This window comes from Artibeus jamaicensis, unplaced genomic scaffold (assembly GCF_021234435.1).
Source record: "Artibeus jamaicensis isolate MK-2021 breed Jamaican fruit bat unplaced genomic scaffold, CSHL_Jam_final contig_793, whole genome shotgun sequence".
Lineage (NCBI taxonomy): Eukaryota > Metazoa > Chordata > Mammalia > Chiroptera > Phyllostomidae > Artibeus > Artibeus jamaicensis.
Genome location: NW_026521975.1, coordinates 5743549 through 5765348, shown reverse-complemented (window position 1 = coordinate 5765348; position 21800 = coordinate 5743549). Strand labels below are relative to the sequence as shown.

General features: G+C 49.2%; 1 protein-coding gene across 1 annotated transcript; it reads right to left on the bottom strand.

The window, feature by feature from the left end:
- Nucleotides 1-250: 250 nt before the first annotated feature.
- GPR12 (G protein-coupled receptor 12) lies at nt 251-2621 on the bottom strand. Its single transcript, XM_037137142.2, has 2 exons — nt 2403-2621; nt 251-1707 (listed from the first exon to the last, which is right to left on the bottom strand). The coding sequence occupies exon 2, from the start codon at nt 1690-1692 to the stop codon at nt 685-687; it is 1008 nt and encodes a 335-aa protein (XP_036993037.1). The 5' UTR covers nt 1693-1707; nt 2403-2621; the 3' UTR covers nt 251-684.
- Between the last annotated feature and the right edge of the window lie 19179 nt (nt 2622-21800).

Here is a 21800-nt window from a genome sequence, read left to right as displayed (position 1 = left end):
AGAAAGCGTTACAACGGTCACAGAAATACCCGAGTATTTCTGCTGGAAGTAAAGGAAGGATGAATAAGAATGGCTCCCTAGTTTCAGTGTCAGTAACTTATTGCTGAGTTCATGTTAACAAAATCGGGTCTCTTCCAAACACAAACATGTGGAATATTTTCACCAGCTTGAAAGAGGTTTCATTCTGTTAGCTACATGCAATGTTAAAAATCTACCTTGACATTAAAAAAAAAAGTCTGGCAAAAGTAACTTCATTTTCCTCAATAACTCAGTTTTATTTTAAAGTCCAGGTAAAAACTCTGGGACCAGTTTACTTTTTTATAACATCATGGCCATGTCATATCCCTTCCTTTCTGAACCACCACCAACCCTCCAATCAAAATACAAAATAAAAACCCTGTCTCCAAATAAAATACAAAACAATTCCCCCATTCCCAAACAAAACACACATAAAAAATGTTGAGCAAAGAACTAAACACCTTTTTTTAAAAGGGTGAAAACACTGGTAACATTATTTTCACTTCAATCACTTAACTCATCTGACTGAAATGCTCAGGGTTCCTGTGGACCCAAAGGGAACCCAGTATAAGGAATTTGAGGGAAGCATCTCAACCGTGGGCCAGGCAGTGGAAGTGCTTGGTGGGTGCAGTGCTGGGTGTGCAGGAGCTTGGGAGCAGAAGGCTGCTACACATCGCTGGGCGACCGAGCTCTCTGGGAGAGACTGGATGGGATGCAGCCACAACACACGAGGCAGAGGGCCTTCTGGATCTCTTGGTTTCTGAAAGCATATATGACAGGATTGATGATAGAATTGTAGGTGGCAGGCAGGAGGGTGGCGTAGGTGTAGATGGAGGGATATGTGTAATCGGCTATCAAGGAATAGAGAGTGAAGGGCATCCAGCAAGCAGCAAAGGTCCCCAGGATGATGGCCAGCGTGGAGACCCCTCTCCTGGTGGTCACGTAGTGCGAGGTGGCCAGGAAGTGGTGCTGCAGGGCTATCTGGTGGGCGTGCCTCATGACGATCTTACAGATCTGAATGTAGAGCTGGAGCATGAGCGCAAACATGAAGAGGAAGGAGACGGAGAGGATGGCCGCGTTGTTCTTGGTGAGCGGTCTGACCACGCTGCAGGTGGACTCGTCTCTGAGGCAGTTCCAGCCCAGGATGGGCAGCAGTCCCAGGCAGATGGAGGTCCCCCAGAGCATGACAAGCATGACATAGGTAAACGTGACTGTCCTCTCCGAATGGTATGTCAAAGCATAATACAGGGAGAGGTAGCGGTCAACAGTGATGGCCAGCAAGCTGCAGACAGAGGCGGAGAAAGAGGCGACAATGAGTCCAATTGTGACCAGCTTGGTGGCTTCTGACTGCAGCAGGTAGGCAAAAACAAAATTGATGATGAGTCCAATGCCCGCCAGCAGGTCTGCAAGAGCCAGGCTGCCTATCAGCAGGAACATGGGTGCTCGGAGGCTGGGGTTATGGAAGATGATGAGGACCACCACGGCATTTTCACACGAGATGAGAGTTCCCGAGGTACACAGGACAATGTCCCAGGGGTTGACCACGAGCTCTGGCTGTGGCTCCACAACAGGAACCCGGGAGGAGGCAGTAGCCGAGACGTTCTCCGGAGCAGCGCCGGCATCTAAGTAATCCCGAAGCCAGCCGCTGAAATTGACCTTCGGGTCTCCGTTCATTTTAACCCCTGGCCTCTTCAACGAAAAGACATTTTTTTTAATGGAAAGGTACACCAGGGGGACAGTCCAACATCATGCAAAACGACACGAAATGAAAGCCAGACCCTCTTCCAATACCGCTATCAAATGCCACAAGTTTTGTGAATTGTAAAACTGTTACGAAATAAAACAAAAGCCAAAGTCTCCGTGATCTAAAACCCACTGCAAAAAATGCCATGTGGCGTTGGGGAAAGCGCAGGAAAGGGCTTCAAAACACAGTCTCGAGGGAGGCAGGCCCACGGGGACGGCACGGTCCGCTCGCTGGACGCGGCGACGCGCCGCCAGCACCGCACCCCGCACCCGGAGCGCACGGCCGTGGGACGCGTGGCGGCCGGAGCCCCGCACGCCGCGGCCGGAGTCGGAGCCCGCCGCCACCCCCACCGCGCATTTAAACCGCTCGTTTCCATCGGGCGCCCCCCTCTAAAAGAGACCCCGGCGCGCGTGCTCACACTCGTCCTCACCCCCAGCCAGAACAAAGAGGGGTCTGGACTTCCCCGTGTGCACAATGGGCGGGTGTGTGCAATGGAGGTGTGGAGACAGGCAGACGGACAGACAGACCGACAGATGCTCAGACACTGCCGCCGCTCCCCTGGCGGCGGGGACCGGCGGCGGACGCGAGGGGAACACACAGGGTGGCGGGACCGCGTCCCCGGGGTCATCGAGGGGGTCACCTTGGCGCTCGCAGGCCGAGGGGGCTCGTCCGGCGCGTCCGGAGCACGTGGCGAATCGTGTCGCAGGTGGGCGCCGCGGCGCGCGGCCGCGAGGGGCTGAGGCCGCGCGGGAGGGGCTGCGGACCCGGGGCGCGCTGGGCGCCAGGTGAGCGGCGGGCGCCAGGTGAGCGGCGGGCTGGGCTGGAGCGCCCGGCTCTCCCCGCCCGCCCGCCCGGCGGCCGAGTTCGCAGGCTCCCCGCATGCGCGCGTGCCCGGCCCCGCGCCCGCCCCGCTCGCTCCCGCACGGGGAGCCCCGAGAGATCGGCGCGCGCCCCCACGGGTCGCGGCTGCGAAGGGGCGCGGGCAGAAGCCCCGCACCGCCCTCGGGGAGGCGGAGAACCCGGAGGCTGAGAAATGCACCGTCACCCCAGCTGCCCGCCGCCGCCCTGCAGGCCAGCCCCGCCGGCGGTCCTGGGCCTGCACGCGTAGGGCTGGGGCCAGGGAGCCCCGTGACCTACTTGGTTCCTGAGGGTTCCCTGGGGAGTCCGCGTCTCCAGTGGCCTCTTCTCTCCGCCCTTCCCTAAACTGCTACCTACATTCACAGTCAAAAGAACTGCTTAGGGTGGTATTCAGGATTCGCAGCAGGAATGTGGGGTGAGCAGGTTACGGAGGCAGATCTTTAAAGCAGCAAAATGCGCAGCCAGCTGTTCTGGAATTGCCCTTGACCACATTGCATCCCAATTCCAAAGGGGTCCCTTTCCTTAGGTGTGCCTAGACCCGGTTCCTTATTACTTTTTCCCAGGAACGTTTGTTTATTAGGGCCTGGCTATGTGAATCATCATTAGTATCATCAGACTGCGCTTATTAAGTGCTCCTTGAGCTGTGTTTGCAAAGGGAACTCACTGAGTTTCTGCAGAAGCTTCCTGCAGGTGCTGTCCAAAAACCAATTCACTTAGGTACTGAAGTAGCAGTGTTCATTTATTTTTCCATTTTAACACACCAACAGGTTCTAAGATTGAGAACTTGATAGCAGGTTGCTCTACAAGCCTATGCCTTCCTCCGGATACAAAAACCAGAGCACCTAATAATAGATCTTAAGTTGAAAGATGGTCTCCCAGTTCAAAGATGGGAGAAGGAAAAGGCCTGATATACTGGCCTTTCCCCATCAGCAGAAGGTTTTTCCAACTACCTGTCTTCACATATACTGGGAGGCTCCTGTACCAATAGAGATGGCCTGCAGGACGCAGGACCCTAGAACTCCTTCCATTATTCTCTAACCATCCAGCCTTCCCCTGGTTCTCACTGTCACTCCATACCCAGCCTTCAAGCTCACCCACCCTTGACATCCCCTTCTCCCCTCCTCCCTTCCTCCCATCCATCAACTCCAGACTCTGCAAGACCTCTTCAGCTCTCCCTGCCTGTCAGTTCCCAACCACAAATCGGCAGAGCCCCATTCTGCATTTGCAATCCTCTCTCCCAGTGATAATAATGCTGCTGGTCCGTTTGTCCACATTTGGAGAAGCAAGGTTCTATGGAGTTTTAAGAATCGCTTGTAGCTGACTGGGAGTCATCGGATGCCTGTACCAGCCAAGAACCATGCGAACGCTGGGCATGCGGATTCAGACATGTGCATGAAGCCACAATGACACCAGGCAGCAAATGATGTGGTAAATGAATGTACTTCTTCCTCCCAAGTGCTACATGATGAATCAACATGTTTTGGCACTGTTCTGGCCAATAGTACTCACTCACAGAGCTTTCAGTAGTGGAATTTACCCCCTGTTTAAAGTCTTTGGAAAGAAGGAAAAAGGAAGAACTGATGGTGTAGGAGAGGTATGTGTGTTTCTGCAGCGAATCCTGGGAGCAGTTAGAGGAAGAAACAGGACAGTTAGCTGTGCATTCACGGTTCAGTTCAGTTATCCTTCCCCTTGAATGAGTACTTGCAGCAAAAAGAGTGTCAACTTTACTATACTTCTACTTCTATGTTCATTGGTGTATTGGCTTAGGCTTTTGTCGCTAAGGGGCAGAAATCCAATACGAAGTAGCTTAAAGAGAAAAATGGGTGTTGACTCGCATGGCTGGGAAGCATCCATGCAGTGGTTCACAGAGAAGGAAAAGGGGCAGGAGCACAAGCCGACCTGTGTCTTGAGATTCCTGGCCAGGCCCTGTCCCTGACTTATTTCTTGTCTTTTCCAGGCTCAAACTGTCCTCTCCTAGACAAGCATCTCCCATGCAGCCATGATGGTGGCCCAGGTGGCCCCTGGCTTGCATGCTGAGACATCTTCCTAGCTGATAAGAGGAATTCCCAAAGGACTGGCCAGCCTGGTGTGGGCCCAGCTCTGAACTAACCATAGGGCTGATGGGAAGGGATGAATTGTGGCCAGGCCTGGGTTGTGCATCGAGTTCCGCAACGGCATTTCCATCTGAACTTCACGGAATGAGCATTTCCCTAGAGGGAAAAAGTGAATGGGGGACACAGGGTGGGGAGATACTGGGTGTCCTCTACAGCTTGCAGTATGGTGGGCGGATAGGTTTCCATGGCCCCTGTGACGTGGGTCATGAAGTAGCTGTCTGCAAGGTGCTTCTCAATGTATTCACCACCATAGCAGCACACTGCTGCAGATGACCTCAGTAGGTGACATTTATTGTCTTTTCATCACTTATCCTCTTTGTCACTTTTTTTATAACTTTGCAAGAAATTATAAACCTTCAAGCATGATCGGGCATTTTTACAACCTATTACCGTTTTCACAACAATTACCGTTTTGTGAGGAAAAAGCTCTGGGCCCGTCTTCATCTATGCAGTGTCCTCACCACCATCACCCTGCACCTGCATCTACTTACTAACCCTTCTGGGTAATCGAATGTGTAAGTCACAAGCTGTCCCAGATCACGGGCTGGAGCAAGCCAGACCTGAACCAGTGCTGTCCAGCGTCCATGGGGTCGGAATGTTACCAGCCTGCTTCCTGTTGATGTTGATGGTTACCAGTCAGTTCCTCCCCGTGTGTATTTAACTGGGGCACTGATGTGGATCAGCTCAACCATACTGTCTTCTGTCAGCCAAGGGTCTGTAGCACACCTGAGATTAAAGCGTGAGTCCAAAGTAAAGTTTAATTTTTACTAATTCTTTATCTTACGGTGAATTTTACTGCAGAAAGTACCTGTTTCAGAAGTGTACTGGATGGTGAAGAGTTACTGAGGCATCTAACCATCTTGAGAAATGGAACATTGCTGGCACCCTAAAGCCTTCCTCTTGACCCCTCCCAGTTACTGCCCCCCAGGGAGAAGGAAACCACTCTTCCGCAGCCAGACACCGTAGATTAGGTTTACCTGGTTTTGAACTGATGTCAGTAGGATCACATACCCCATATGCTATTGTGTCTGGCTCCTTTCACACAGCATGATTTCTGTGAGGGGTACTGATGGGTTGCATGGGGCAGTAGTTCCACCTTTTTGACTGCTGTGTAATGTTCTATTGTAGAAATGCCAGTTTTTTAATCCACCCTCTACTAATCAACGTGGGTTATTTTGACTACTGCAAATAAAACTTTGATAAACATCCTTATACATGTCACATGATGCTCATTCATATATATTTCTATTAGGCTTTGTGGTATAAATTCTTTATCCCATGTCCCATAGGATAAAGAATTTCTCCATCAAAGTATACTTTCATATTTAATACTCTACTTAAACAAACCTGCCTTCTATTTAAGAACAGTGAGAGGCCTACAAAAAAACCAGAACACACCAGTCCTTTCCCTGTTTATACGTCCCTTTAAACTTTGAACAGAGAAGAAACATGTTTCATGAGAAAATCAGACCAAGAAAGAAAGGTAATGTTGCTGGAAATATTTTTAGTCTGAGGGTCTGTGAGAAAGGGGGCTCTGTCGTCAGTGCTGACACGGCCTCGGTTCTATGTATATTGTTGTGTTTTTAGAATTGTTTTAAACTTTGAATGTTTTTTCTCAGTATAAAGTAATACATATTCGTTACAGAAATTTTGGAGCCTGTAACTAAAATTAAAAAGTAAAATTACCTGTACTCTCACTTCCAGAGATAGTCCCTGGGAACTTCTGTTAAGGTAAGTTTTTTATTCATTTATTTGGGATTTACTTGTTTGCAGGATAACTCACTTTGCTTCTTTCCTCCCTCCCTCCCTCCCTCCCTCCCTTCCTGTCTCTCTCTCTCCTTCTGTCCCGCCCCCCCCTTCCTTCCTTCCTAATTTTTTTATCCTCACATAAGAATACACTTACTGATTTTAAAGACAGAGGAAGGGAGAGAGAGAAACAACAATCAGTTGCCTCCTGCGTGCATCCGCCCGGGAGTGAACCCACAGCCGGCGTGCGCCCTGACCAGGTGTCAGCCCCCCAGCCTTTCAGTGGACAAGATGAGGCTCCACCCAACCGGCCCACCGACCGAGGCTAAACTCAGTTATCTTTTGGGCACGCAAGAGCTTTCCTTGCCTCTCCAAACTGAGACTGAGTTTGTGGAGCACCTGCCGCCTGCCAGGCCCTGTGCAGCGCGCGCTTCACTCCCCGGAGGTTAGGACGCTCCACCGCCAGCAGCTTGTTGGATGCTGTCGTCAGGGAAAACGGCCAGCCGGCTGCCTCCCACAAAGCCTCACATTAATTTCTCTGCAAATTTACTCTGGTTTAGGGAGATTTATATTAACTAGGCTGATACATTTTTGTCAACATGCCAACTAGCATCTAAATATTTACAGTCTCAAAGCCAGGTATGAGCAGACCTTGAGCAAGTCAACAATGCACCGATGTTCTCTATTTGTAACGTGAGACTGTGAACAGCATCGACCTCCGGGAGCTGGTGTGTGTGTGACGCAGCACAGAGCGCCGGTATCCCAGCCTGGTGCAGAGAAAGCCCAGGGTCTGTAAGTAATGGCCGCAGCTCTTGGTGTGGTCATTGCTAGTGTAGTGTCTGCTCGCCGGCCTGTGAGCAGGATCCACACGAATCCTATTATATTTCAGTTGCACCGGCCAAATACCTCGGCCTCCTGACGGCAGTCATCACTTGCAGAACACCCAACCTGGCAGGAAATTCTGTTTACCATCAAAATACACCCAGGGTGGCTAATGGCTAAAACTTGGAGGCAAGCAAGATGCTCTTCAATGGGTAAGGGATAACAAACTGTGGTATAAGCTGACTGTGGAGTATTAGGTACCACTACGAAGAAATAAGCTTGCCAGCCACGAAGAGACATGGAGGACATGTCAATGTATGTTACTCAGTAAAAGAAGTCAGTGTGAAAAGTTTACTCCAACCATGTGACATTCAGGGAAAGGCACGAGTGTGGACACAATAAAAGAGGGGTTTGGGGGTGGGAGGGATACACAGATGCAGCACCGAGGACTCGGTGTGAACTGCTCTGGGTAACACTGCCATGGTGGGTGCGCATCATGTTGCATTTGTCCAAACCCACAGACCACACAACTCCAAGAGTGAACCTCAGCGTGAAGTGTGGACCTCGGGCGATAATGACGTGTCAGTGCAGGTTCACAGACGTGAACACATGTGCCCCCCGGAGAGGGTGCTGGCGGACGGGGAGGCTGTGCGTGGGGGGCAGGAGGCGTAGGGAACTCTCTGTAAGTGTGCTCAGTGTTGCTGTGAACCTAAAACCTCTCTAAATAATAGGTCTATTTTTGAAAAAATAGAGGAACAGTGCCCTGGCCATCATGGGTCAGTTCTTTGGGCATTGTTCTGCAAAGGGAAAGGCTGCCATTCAACTCCTGGCCAGGGTACATGCCTGGGTCACAGGTTCAGTCCCCAGTCAGGGCACAGGTGAGCGACAGGCAATGGATCGATGTTTCTCTCTCACATCGGTGCTTCTCTCCCTCTCTTTCTCCCTCCCTTCCCCCTCTCTAAAAATTAATAAATAAAATCCTTTTAAAATAGAGGAACACTGTAGGACATCAATTCAGTGAATTACCTATTAAATCATCAAATAAAAATTATAAGGTAAAAGAATATCACTCCTCGTCTCCTCCGCTGCCCCACCTGGCTGCAGGCGACCATCGTGTCTCCTTAGATCGTCTCAGGAGCCTCCCAGCTGATTTCCTCCTCCATCTGCTCTTGCTTCCCTGCCGCCTGCTCTTAATGCGTCTCTGTGAGATCGTGTTCCTCCTCACCAAAGCCCTCAGTGCAGACCGATCTCACTCAGAGTAACACCAGAGTCCCCGTGTTGTCTCGAACCATCCAGCCGTCCTGCTACTCTGTAGTCCCAGGCTTTCCCCACCCCCCAGACACCCCCTGACCGCCCCTGCCTCCCTTGGGTCTTTCTTCAAAAGTCACATGTTGGTGAGGCCTCAGCCAGACTGGACACTGTACAGCCAGGGCTCACTTTTCCTGCTTTATGTCTCTCCTTAGCACTTAACACCACTGACATGCTAGGGATTTTATTTCTTTACCTTGCTCTTTATTTGTCTCCTGCCCCTAATACTAGCTCTACTTGCTCCATCGCTGTATCTCCGGTGTCTGGAACCCTGCCTAGTGCATAGGAGTGCCTTATTTCTGATGAATGGTAGTGGATTGAGATGGGAAGTGAGGAGAACTGCATGTTGCAAAGGTGGCAGCAGGAGATGGCCTGCAGCCTGCGGGCTGGTCTTCCCAGTGGGCCCGGGACACTCGCTGCCCAGAGGTTAACAGAACCCCTGGGCAATGCTGGGTGGGACTCAGCCCGGATTTTCCGCCCTGACTGAAGAACCCCCTTCAGAGTGGCAGGTTCTTTCAGAGATGCTAACATGTGGAATCAGATCTGAGATGCTTCCCGTTCACCTCAGAACCCTTTCGTCCTTTTCAAGAGCCTGCCTTGCTCTCAGCAGAATTGTGATGGTATTATTGGCTGAGTTGTGTTGTCCCTCCAAACTTCATGTGTGCACATCCTAACGCCCAGTCGCTCCTGATGTGACTGTATGTGGACATAAGGCCTTTAACAAGGCGCTGAGTTAAAGTGAAGTCAGTAGGGTGGGGCCTTAATCCAGTCTGACTGGTGTCCTTACAGGAAAGGAGTTCAGGACATAGATGCGCAGACAGAGAGAAGACCCAGTGAAGGCAGGAGCACCAGAGGGGGAGGCTAGCGAAGGAGCCAACACTGCCGACCCCTTGATCTTGGGTTCACAGCCTCCAGCACCGTGAGAAATAAATTCGTTTGTGTAAATTGCTCTGGTTGTGCTGCCCACTCAGTCCCACATATGCCAAGACCTCCAGCATGATGAAGCTTGCTTTATACCTTATTATTATTTGGAGACTTCCAGCTCAAGCTCTCAAGTTTGCTTCCTTGTGGTCAACCAAGTCTCTGGTGTGTGTTTGACTCTGACTCTTAGCAGACTTGAGCTCGTCGCTCACAGGGGAAATGTATTCATCAGCTCGAACTTCCATAACAAAATGCCACGCACCAGGTGGCTGAACCATAGAAACTGATTTCCTCACAGTTCTGGAAGCTAAAGGTCCTAAACCCAGATTCTGGCAGAATTCAGTTTCCCTTGAGGACAGCTCTCTTTTGGCTTGCAGATGGCCGCCTTTTCACTAAGTTCTCATAAGTCTCTGGTGTCTGTAAGGACACTAATCCTATCAGATCAGGGCCCCGCGCTTATGACTTTATTTAACCTTCATTACTTTAGTAAAGACCCTATCTCCAAGCACAGCCACACGGGAGCTCAGTGCTGTGAAATAGGAATTTTGAGGGGGATACATGCATTTAGTCCATAATGGGTAACTTGCTTTAAAAAAAAAAAAAAAAGCTTATTTATTGCCTGCTTTCTCTTTCCTGACTCACTTGTCCACCCCTACAGGGTTTCTCCTGGGATCAGGTCCAAAATAAATTACTTATGCTGAGTCTGCTTCTCAGAAAATTTATGTTCTTGGAGCAGCTGTCTGCCAGTGACTCGTGGGAATAGAGGTACAAATGTCCAGCTCCCTCTTTCCTCTCTGGGTCACAGTTAAGTGGACTAACAAGTTGGCGTAACTTTTCAGGTGGAGGAAGGGACCCACCACAGCCCAGATGGCGTGTAAACCACTCTGGCTGTGCTGCCCACTCAGGGTCAAAGGGTTTGGGGGGAACCCAACTAAGGCAGCAAAGCTGAAAGCTGTATGTCCTTCTAGGAGAATTATAGCACTTACTAGCATGTTACGGCTCCAAGGAGTCTTCCCTAAAGAAACATTGCACTGAGTTACCCCAGGGTTTCACAAACCTTCTCGGCCAGGAAACCCTTTCTTAGCTCCCTTGGACTGTCCCTGAACACTTCCCAGAATTTCTTTGGCAGTGCTGCTGTGGGGTTGAGGAAAGTTGGAAGCACACGTGGTTGGTTTATTTTATGAAGCCTGCTGGGCAAGCAGGGTTTGGTCCCGGGGGACCTGCAGCTGCTGGAGTTGTAGATGGAGGAATGTGCATGAGGGCAGAGGCCGGGGCTGCCTGCGCTTGGCAGTAGTGGCCATCGGCACTCGGCGAGGGTCTGCTGATATAATGCCCCAAGGTGCATGGCCGCTGCACACCGGGGCTCACAGGCAGCGAGGGAGAAAGACGAGGGAGCAGCAAGACAGTGCAGGAACCTGTGCAGAAGCCTGTGCTGTGGCCACATCGCACCTGGTCTGGGCCTGGCTCTCAGGGGCAGCAATGATAGCAAAGAGGAAGGGGTCGCCTACATGCCTTGGGCTGAGCCCCCAGAGGCTTCAACGATGCTTAAGCTTTGGTCACCAGTTGTGCGACAATGCTTTATTCATTCGCTCCCGGATTGATTAGCATTTCAGCCAACTCCTTATGGCCCCTAAATTGCCTCCTTCATTTCCCCTGAGATGAATCAGATGAAATGACGTTGAAATAATATCTTCACTTCAATATCGAATTGCACGTATTCATATTCGAACTATTTAAAAGTGTTATTTACAGGCTAATATTCTTCCTATTAAAATTAAGTGGCATGAAATTTGAATTAGCTCAATTGAATTCATTTCCCTCTGTAATGGATTTATCCATGACTCAGAGGAATCTGGGCAAGGACGGTCTCGGTTTTGTTCAATAAGACATATGCAGCCTCACTCCCCCTCGTTTGGACTTTGAAAGTACCCCGGGCCTAGAGGAAGTGCAAACACCCCATTTGCCACCCTTGGCTTACTTAGCTGGGAAACAGGAAATGTTGCCAGTTTCATGAGGTTTGTGTCTTGAGATTAAATTAACAGATGTACCTGAAGCACCTGGAGCAAGGCTTGGCACACAGTAGGTGCTCATGAAGTGCTTAGAAGCAAGATGCTATCGCGGGTCTTGAACCTCCTTCCATTCAGGCTCAAGCAATACGCACTGGAGGATTCGATTGGAAACCCAGATACCCAGATTCAGGTCCCTGTTTTGTCCCTAATGTGAGGGTAACCTAGTGTTCATCCTTTTCCTTGAGTCTGAACGTTCCGATGCACAAAGGCAGCCACACCTTTCCGGGCTGGCTGAGCACGCTATGCAGCTGACAGGTGAGTCACAGTGGTTACGCCCCCTCCCGCGGTGCAAACGAGCTGCAGGCCCGGTCTTCCAACCCCAGCACACTGAAGCTCGTTTAGGCCCCAGGTCGTAAGGAAAATAAGTTGGCAGATTATTCTGTGGCAAGGCTGCTGGGAGGTTTCAAAGGCAAGGCCCATGCGGTCTTCCTGTGGTCCGGCCCCGCTGGTAGGCCGCCACGCCATGCTAGCAGGGAGGCTCCCGGTCCAGGGTGGGATTAAAGGGGCCCGGCCCCGCTGGACCAGCAGGATATTCTCACCTGCCTCCACCGATGGCCATGAGGCTCCTGCGTCTAACGACACTAGTCTTGGGGACTCGCAAACCTCAGGGTCAGAGACATAGGCATTTGCAATGAAGAGGAGCCAGTGGCAACACCACTTCGACCCCTTTAAACCACAGATGAGGTGACAAGTCTGAGGAAAGGACCCAGTTCCTCGCTCCCCTCTGTGTTCCCCTCACTGCCTACGCCTTTGGCCTTGATCATGTAACATGAAACTGAGCTCTTGTTTCCTTGGTGTAAATCCCAAGGGACCTGGGTGCAGAGTGGGGGCATGGTTTTAAATTAACCTCAATCAGCCAGATTTACCACCATTCCAGAATTCTCTCTTAAGCAGAAAGTTGTTGTTCTTTTTAAGATTATTTATTTATTTATCTTTAGAGGGGAAGGGAAGGAGAGGGGGAGAGAAACATCAGTGTGTGGTTGCCTCTCATGCGTCCCCCACTGGGAACTGGCCTGCAGCCCAGGCATGTGCCCTGACTGGGAATCGAACCGCAATCCTTTGTTCGCAGGCCGCACTCAATCCACTGAGCTGCACTCAATCCACACCAGCCAGGGCTGAAAGTGGGTTTTTTTTAACTGAATTTTTATTAAAATGATGCAAATGACCAAGATGATGTGATACTGAATTTTCAAAACAACAAATGGTTCATCATCTCTCATCCAGTTCTTTGTTGAGAACCACACACCTAGGGCTGGCATGGTGATGCTCAGGCTGCCTTGGAATCATCAGCAGATCATAAAATCAGTGAACAATATTTCTTAGAAAATAGAAAAACATCAAAGAATGCATCACAAAGTGTATTTTTCGTAAATTTTTTGTTTCACTTCCACATAAACGTACATATATGTGTGAACTCTCTGAGTGGCACTCAGCTCAGCGGTGGGGTGTGGTCAGACTAGGGCGGCAAACCCTGATGCAGCCCATCCATTCTTTCTGGGGGAAGACACGTGGTCCCCACGGACGAGCCTCACTGCTCCTGTTCACCAGCTGAGCGTCGGGAAGAGGCGGTGAGCAGCGTGAGCTCACCGATGCAGAGCGCTCTCTGTAAGCCTGGCCACGCCCATCTCCATCACAGCACTGACTGTCACCTCGGGTCCCTGCGAAGTTCTAGCATCACGACAGAGTCACTTTTGTCTAGTAAAAAGTATTTATTATTGCAAGGAAATGAAGTAACCCGTTTTAGAAAGATTTGCTGTGAGGGTTCAAATAAAAGGGGTTCTCTAGTGAATACGTCTTCACTCAGAAAAGACTTTCTCAGTTACAATAACCCTGTCTTAGTCACTGAGGATTCCAGTTGAGTCTCCATTTTCATAGCTTCCTGTCACTCCCTCCCTCTTGTCCTCCCCCCTCCCAGTTTTTAGCATCATGTTGAGCACACATGTCACTTGAATCTGGTTTAGAATTGTCTGGGTGGAGGGAAAATGATCGTTTCACTGCTCTTCCGGGAGGGGTCCCAGTGAAGAGCTGGGTGTTACAGGAACCCAGGTTTTAATCCGGTTCTGGGAAGCATTCTTGAATTGTGGCACATAAAGGCTCAGTGCAGACACTGACCAGTCGGGCGGGGCAGCCCACCCAACTTTGGCCAGCAAATTATGATGTGTTTTGACCTTTGGAGACAAATAGACCTGGGTTCACATCCAGTTCTACAACAAAATTACTGGTAATTAGGGGAAGTTCTGTAATCTCATTAGGCCTCAAGGTTTCCAGCATCCATTCGACCAATGTTTCTTGAGGGCCTCCTGTGTGCTGGGCACCGTGCAAGGACCAAGAGCAGAGCAGGGCGGTGCCTACTCTCGGGGAGCTTCAAATCCACCGAGGAAGAGGTTCATCACACATTTGGTCATGTAATTATAATTGTAGCGAAGCATCAAAGAAGTATTATAAGGTTAATCTGAAAGAAATATTAGATAGCATACGCTTATTCAATAAAAGAATACGATACAGCCCGTCAATAGAGGAATATTTTAGGGTACTGTCTGATCAGGAGAACCTAACATTGTTGTGAGGACAATGACAGAAACCACTGTGAAGAAGTAATAGCTGAAGAAGGTGCAGCTAGAAGAACGGAGGAGGAGGTGGTGGTGGTAGGAGGGAAGAGCACTCCACGCAGAGGACAGCACATGCAAAGGGCCTGAGGTCACAGGGTGTTGGCACATGCAAAGAAGGAAGAGACGGCCAGTGCAGCCTATTGGCCAGAGTCAGAGGAGGAGAAGGGTGCGACGTGAGGAGTCAAAGGGGTTTCGGGAGCAGGAAAATAAGGCCTGCCCTGCAGGGCTGCTGTGAAAATTAAACAAGTTAAGGTACCTAATGTAGATGAACTGCTTAGAATGCAAAAAAATAATAGCTATTATTGGAGGACTACTTAATAATTTACCAACTGTAGTTGGAAGCCCTTAGTTTTCAGACCTCACTAAGGTTTCCGTGGCCAGCGTTTCTCGCCCCGGAATCTCAGCCAATAGCATCAGTATCACCCACCGAGTGTCCCTTTAACCTGGGTGATAGCCCCGATTCCTCACTCTGCCTCACATCTCACATTTAATCGGTCGCAGCTCTGCCCTTCACACGCATCTGCAACCGCGCCACCTCGGCGTACCCACATCACTGCCACCCTCATGTCCGTTACGGACGTGAGGCAGGTTCCCTGGAAAACTAACATGAGGTTTGTATGTGGGAAGTTCTTTGGGATCCACACCTTTGCAGGCGGGACAAGGACAGCAAAGCGGGCAGAGGCAAGGGAATGAGGTTTTGTGGTAACAGAAGCAACTGCCAATCCCATTGGGAGTGCTAGGATAGCTCTGGGGTGCCCCAAATCAAGGTAAGAAAACCAGGCCTTTGCCCCCTGACCCGCTCCTCATGGACCAGTCACTGGCTGTGGCAGCCCCTGGGAAAGGCAGCTCCCCAGAGGGGCTCAGCTCTGTGTCCTGGGTCAGCAGTCCCTCCAGCTGGAAGGATGTGTTTGGCCCCAAAAGGGATCTGTCTGCTTCCTCTAGAAATGAGCTTCCAGAAGGGCTAAGAAGTTGCCTTGTTCATCCCCAGTGTCTAGAATAATAGGCACTTAATAAATATTTGTTCACCAGAAGCCAGTTCTTAGCCTATAATTCAACCACTTACACTCCAACCAAGTCACCCAGCCAGGACAATAGAGAATATATTTTTAAGGAGAAAATGTATAGTTTTATTACTCTAGCAAATATCGTATAAAGAATTATAGTCACTTTAAAACAGGGGTCTCAGCTGTGGGCACTGGACCTACAGATTCCGATTCTGTTGGGCGGGCTGCAGGGGCCGGGCACCCGGATTTGTGACGTCTCCCTGGAGAGTCTATGTGTGGCCAAGGTTGGGAACCAGCGCTGTGAAGGTGAGGCGCGTACGGCAGTTACATGTGACTCTGTGGAGAGCCATCTGGAAACTCACTGTGCACGTTGTGAAGTGTGACTCCCCAGCCTGGCTGCTGAGCAGGCTGCGGGCCGGAGTTGGCTGTCCCGGCAGTGCTGGGAAGCTGGAGCGTGGAGGCATCTGAGGTCAGTTCAATCCCCGTGGAACTCAGCAGTTTGCCAACGGCCATGAGCAAAGTTCCCTGGTTCATTGGACATGGTGTCTGCTCTTATTTGTCATGAAGATCGTTGAGAAAAAAATTCCAAATAAAACCAGTGGCACCTGTTTCTATAAATGATAGTACAGCCTAGTTTTCCTGAAGCCAAGAGTCGCTTGGTTCTTCTTTTTCAAAGTCATTATCACTGTATATTCAAAGTGTTCACACACAAGAGCAAATGCCCAAGATCATATGGAAGATTTTCTTTGTGGATGTGATCGGTTCTATTTTTGTCCTCTTGCTTTTTAGTTTTAGGTACATGCCGATGCCTTGTTCTATCATTTTAGGCTCCTGTTAGCACTTGACGCAGAAAATATTTCTGCAAAACGAGAGTTATCTTTGTTTGCACTAGCAATTCTTTTTTCTAATTGTGGTAACACATGTAATGTAAATGTACCCCTCAAACGATGAAGCCTACAGTTCAGTGGAATTAGCACACTCACAGTGTTGTGTCACCGTCTCCACTGTCCATCTTCAAACTCCTCCATCTTCTGCAGCAGAAGGCCCTCCCACCCCATGAAACACACACTCTCCATCCCTCTCCCAGCCCCAAGCACCCACTATCGTCCTCTCTGCCTCTGTGAGTTTCACTACTCTGGTTACCTCACACAAAACAAATCATCACAGATGAGCACCTTTGTGCCTGGCTTTTTGCACGTAATCCATGTGTAACCTGTCAGATTTTTCTTCCCCCCTTTTAGTAGCTTTTTTTCTGTTTTTAAAAAATATTTAATTGTGGTAAAATACACGTAACATAAGATTTACTATCTTAACCCTTTTTAAGTGTACAGCTCAGTGGAGTTGAGCATATTCACATTATTGTGCAGTCAACCCCCAGAATCTTCTCGCTGCACAGAGCTGAAACTCTGCGCTCACTCAACAGCATCCCCGTTTCCCCACCGCCTGGCCACTGCCGTCTCTGCTGGTGTGACTTCTCCAGATGTGTCCTGTAAGGGAGATCACGCAGTGTTTGTCTTGTATAAATGGTTTGTTTCACTTAGCAAAATGCCTTCACAGCTCATCCATGGGGACGCACGTGTCAGAATATTCTTCCTTTCTAAGACTGAATAATATTCTATTGTATGCATATACCAGGTTTTGTTTAAGCATCCATATGTTAACCTGGTGCTTGGGTGGCTTCCACCTTTTGGCCATTGTGAATAATGTTACTTACTCGGTTGCACAAATAAAAGTAGCAATTCTTGAGTGAATTGCATAAAACATGGAGCCACCACCCACCACTGAGGCCCAGCCGAGAGATGTCAAACCGGCATTTGCCTATGGGTAAAATAACTGCAGGGTCCTGTTTGAAACAGCTGATTGTTTTTATTGAACGATTTTGAAGATTTTATGTCCTGGCACGAACAGGTGTGTGTAACTCCAGGCCGCTTCAGAAAGTCACTTGCAACCAGAAAGCAGTTCTCCTGGAGTCTTATGAGATCGGTTGCTTAGGAACCATTTGATAACCCTCCCTGGGTAACCAACGAATGAGAGGTGAGAGAGTTGCTCGGTGCTTGAAATGTCCTTTTTAATGTTAGCTCTTCAAACACAGGAGGTCCCATATGTTTTGTAAGTGGCTCAGCTTGTGGAGTCTGCAAAGCCGTAAGACACAAACCTGTTTCCATCAGCCTGAAGTCCAAGTCCAGACCCTCTCCCTGTGTGCCTGCATGCCCTGTGAGTGCAAAGGGGGCTGCAGCTTTAGGACTGGAAAGTGAAAACTACCTGGACATTTACACCTGAGGTATTCAGAATGACAAGATTGGGGACAAGGAGAAGCCTGCAATATCAGACCAAGAGCATGAACAAAGGAAGGAAGACAAAAGAGAAGGAAGAAAGAAGGTGTAATAACTGATTTTTAGGGGCCGAGCCAGAAAATTTGGATTACAGGCACATAATCCATTATGTACAATTCCCGTGTCCCAAATCGGAGCGCTCTCTTATCTGGTGGCAAAGCCTGACCTAAAACAACATGAGGAAAATTAGGATCTTAACTCATTACACTTAGGGTGACTGTTCATGCCCTTAGCTACAGAAATATTAATGAGTTTAATTATACTGTCCTAGACCCTGGGGCTGTTACATAAAATATGATGTTGGCACTTATTACCTTCCTAAAATCTGAAAATGTCTGGAATCTGAAACACATTTGACCTCAAAGATTTTGAATAAAGGGTTGTAGGTGTGTTCACCACACCCAGAAAGTGAGAACAATAGCGACCAAAAATGACTGGTAAGGGAAGCAATCTGACTGCTTTAGATGTGTGGTTTTATCCACATCCTGCTCTCCCTGGGAGATGAAATAACCTAGAGATAATTAGATACACTTCTGCGCTTGTTTCTAGATGAAAAGGCTTCGAATATGTGTTATTTCCCTATGGCCCTGAGTTCTGAGCACTGGGTGAAGTGGATGATAAAAGCAGCGGTGAGCAGTGGTAGACACGGAGCCCCCTGGAGATGGAGCGGGAGCTGCCACCCCAGAGGACCTGCCTGGGGCATCCCGCCTCCAACCTGCGGAATGTTGACACAGGGCAAACCCGCGGATGGACTGCGCCTCAGCAGCCTCGTGCCTTGCAGAAGAACTGTTTGCAATAACAACACAAATGCAGTTATGATGACTACTGGACTAAATGACTACCGGACTGAAAATGAAACACATTGTTTAGAATGGACGTCACTATGCTGTGTTATCTGCACCAATAGGACTGTCTTCCTTCCATTGGTGTGACTGCTCCCCTTCCTTTCCTTAGAAACACCCATTGCCTTTGCTTTCTCATTGGAACCATATCTGTGCCTCTGCCTGAATTAATGGTTCCCAAATAGCTGCTTTTATTGATCTGGATAAATGCCTATTGTCTTTCACTTTGAAAGGCCTTTTTAAAAGAAAGACTGTATTAGCCCTGGATGATGTAGCTCAGTGGATTGAGCACGGGACTGTGAAGCAAAGGGTTGCTGGTTCTATTCCCAGTCAGGGCACATGCCTGAGTTGCAGGCCAGGTCCCCAGTAGGGGACACATGAGAGGCAACCACACATTAATGTTTCTTTCCCTTTCTTTCTCCCTCTCTAAAAATAAATAAATGAAATCTTTTTAAATAAAAATAAAGACTTTATTTACTTTTTTTAGAGAGAGGGGAAGGAAGGGAGAGAAATATTGATGTCAGAGAGAAACATCGACCTGCTGCCTCTTGTACACATCCCCACTGGGGACCAAACCAGCAACCCAGGCATGTGTCCTGACCTCGAATCGACCCGGCAGCCTTTCACTTTGCAGAGCAGCGCCCCACCAACTGAGCCACACCAGTCAGAGCTGAAAGGCCTTTTATTTTATGTTAGCAAAACCTGACTGGCCCAGGAGTTCTGTGCCTGGCCAACAGCAGCAAACTGTGGCTGGTCCTCTCAGCTGCACTGTGTGTGTGTGCACCCAAGCACACTCTGATGTCAATCATTTGTTCATTCACTTATGCAATCAGTAAAGAGCATTTTGAGCCTGTGCTAAGTGCTAGGCTCAGAGAATGAACTTCGCAGGCTTACAGTGCAGTGGAGTTTTCAGTGCAGTGCGAGAGATCCACAGTTACACCATGACGTAATATATGATGACAGGGTGCTGTGGGAACTCCAGCAAGCACCGTCAACCCAGCCTTGGGGGTCACAGCAGAGACATGTCTCAGAAGAAATGAAGCATGAGAAGAGCAATGGTGGGCAGGGAAGGATGTTGTAGCAAAGGGAACAGCTTACACGAAGCACAGAGGTGTGGAATGATGACTTGCTTAAAATAAATACACAAAGTCTAGTCTGATGGAGCAAGGAACAGGGCTGATGTGAGGTGGGACCTGAGTCTGAAGATATGGGGGCGGGTAGGAATGTCACCGAGAAGTTTCTGAGAGCTGTTATATCTGGCTGCATGTCCTGCAGTCTGCATCACAGGGGCTGCACTGTCACTGTTGCTTGGCCAGCCTCCCTACCTCAGGGGCAGGGGCTTTAAAAGGGCCGGGTCAGGACTCAGGAACAAAAAACAGAACCTGGGACTCAGGGAAGACCCTGGGATAGGGAGGGCACTGGCTGTGCTTCAGGAGTCAGGCAGGCTTGAGGAACCAGGTATGTCAAAGGTCAAGGCAGCGGTCAAAGTCTGGCTGTCCAGGAAAGAGGCCCCAGAGCATCTGGTTTTTAGGCCAGTGCTCTCTGCCCTTCACGCATGCCTCGCGTCTCCTGCTGGAGAATTCGGCAGGCACAGCTCCTGCTGAGCAAAGCTATAGGAAGATGGGGACGCACCTGCCACCCCTCTGAGGGCAGCCCTCCACAAGTGCCTTGCTCTGACTGTCCTCGCCTGCTATGCTGTCCTCAAAGGGATCCTGTGACGTGGTGGCATGGGCTGGAAAGGACTTTCCGTGCCTTGTCAAACTGTACTCCTCTGACACTCTGCAAAACTGGGTGCAGATCTTCCCAGAGGAGTTCATGGCCTTCAGCTCAATGTCAAAATGTTTTATTCTGACCTGGAGCCCATTTAATGAATTCTTCAGGAAAGTCAAGGATCCCCCCAAGTGTAGGGGTTTCTGAGTGGGGGAACCACAGAGGCACTTGGAGAGCCCGGGCTGGGGTTCATTTCTAACACACAAACAATGCCTTCCCTTGGCAGCCATTTTAACATCATATAGTGATGAAAAAGCTAGACCCTGAAAGAAATGGGACCCTACACACAATCCATTTGTGTGTGTGTGTGTGTGTGTGTGTGTGTGTGTGGTCAAAGCAGCGCCTGTTACAGCTGCTTCCCCACCACCAGCTTCCGAGTCCACAGCATCGTGTCCTCCCTGAAGCGTTTCTAGCAGTTCCCCTGCCGGGCCTGACACTCGTGCAGTGTCTGCCAGTGCATTCTCCACAGTGTGAAAAGAGACCTTTTCAAGTTCAAATGTGATCATTAATATCTCCTTCAGTGGCTTCCCATTGCTCAGAGCATAAAGACCCAAATCCATGTGTGGTTTACAGGGCCCGGCATACCGGCCTCATTTTGCTCCACAATTCACCTCACTGCCTTAGTCCCAACCCACGACTTTCTTTCTCACTGTTGGAAAGACCAAAATCTCCCCGATCTTGAGTCATTTGCTCACAGCACTCCTCTCTGTGACTGCCTTCCTCTCCCACCTAATAATGCACTTGTATCCTTCAGGCCTCCTGTCAACCCCCACAGCCTCAGGGCAGACTTTCCAGAGCATCCTGTTGGGGTCAGGTCCCACTTTTACTCAACACTCCCATGTGAGATAGGAGGTTTGTCCAGAAGGTATCCAGCCATGTGAGATGAAAAAGAGACACTTATTGATAAGACAAAGACACAAGAAACAGTGTACCTAAGACTTCAAATAGGCAACTTGGAACCTCACACAGTTCTCCAAATCACCATAAGCTGCTCCAGTGTGTTTTCCTGAATCTCACTGAAGGTCTGAAATCCTTTCCTTTTCAAAGTTGATTTTAATTCTGGGAAAAGCCAAAAGTCACAGAGTGCCAAATATGGGCTGTAAGGGGGCTGAGTCACCTAGATGATTTGATGTTTTGCCAAAAAATTCTGCACAAGATGAGATGCATGAGTGGGTGCATTGTCGTGATGAAGCTGCCAATTACCAGTTGCCCATAACTTCAGCCTTTGGAATCATCTAAATAGTTTCTGTGTAAGTATGTTCAAACTTAGTCCAAAATTTGATGCAGATTCACTGCTCTACTTGATCAATCATTTTGAATATGATGGCCACACAGAATCATGCTCAACTCAACAGCATCTACTGCCCCCACTGACTATACTAGTACAGTGAAGTCATCATTGTTCACACATGCGCATTCCGGTCCACTCTCCTTGGCTGCCTGGTTACATGATGTCATGCAAACTGTTCTCGTTATATTAACAATGGCTGGACTTTTTCTGGACAGACCTCATATACCTCTCCTTCACACAAGTGTCACAGTCATAAGTTTATATTTGTGATATGATTTCACTCATGTTCCTCTCCACAGACTCTCAATACCACATGGGCAGGGACCGCCATGACCAATTGCACCTCCAGTT

Coding starts and splice junctions, on each gene's coding strand:
- GPR12 (XM_037137142.2), bottom strand. CDS start 1,692: ATGAACGGAGACCCGAAGGTCAATTTCAGCGGCTGGCTTCGGGATTAC.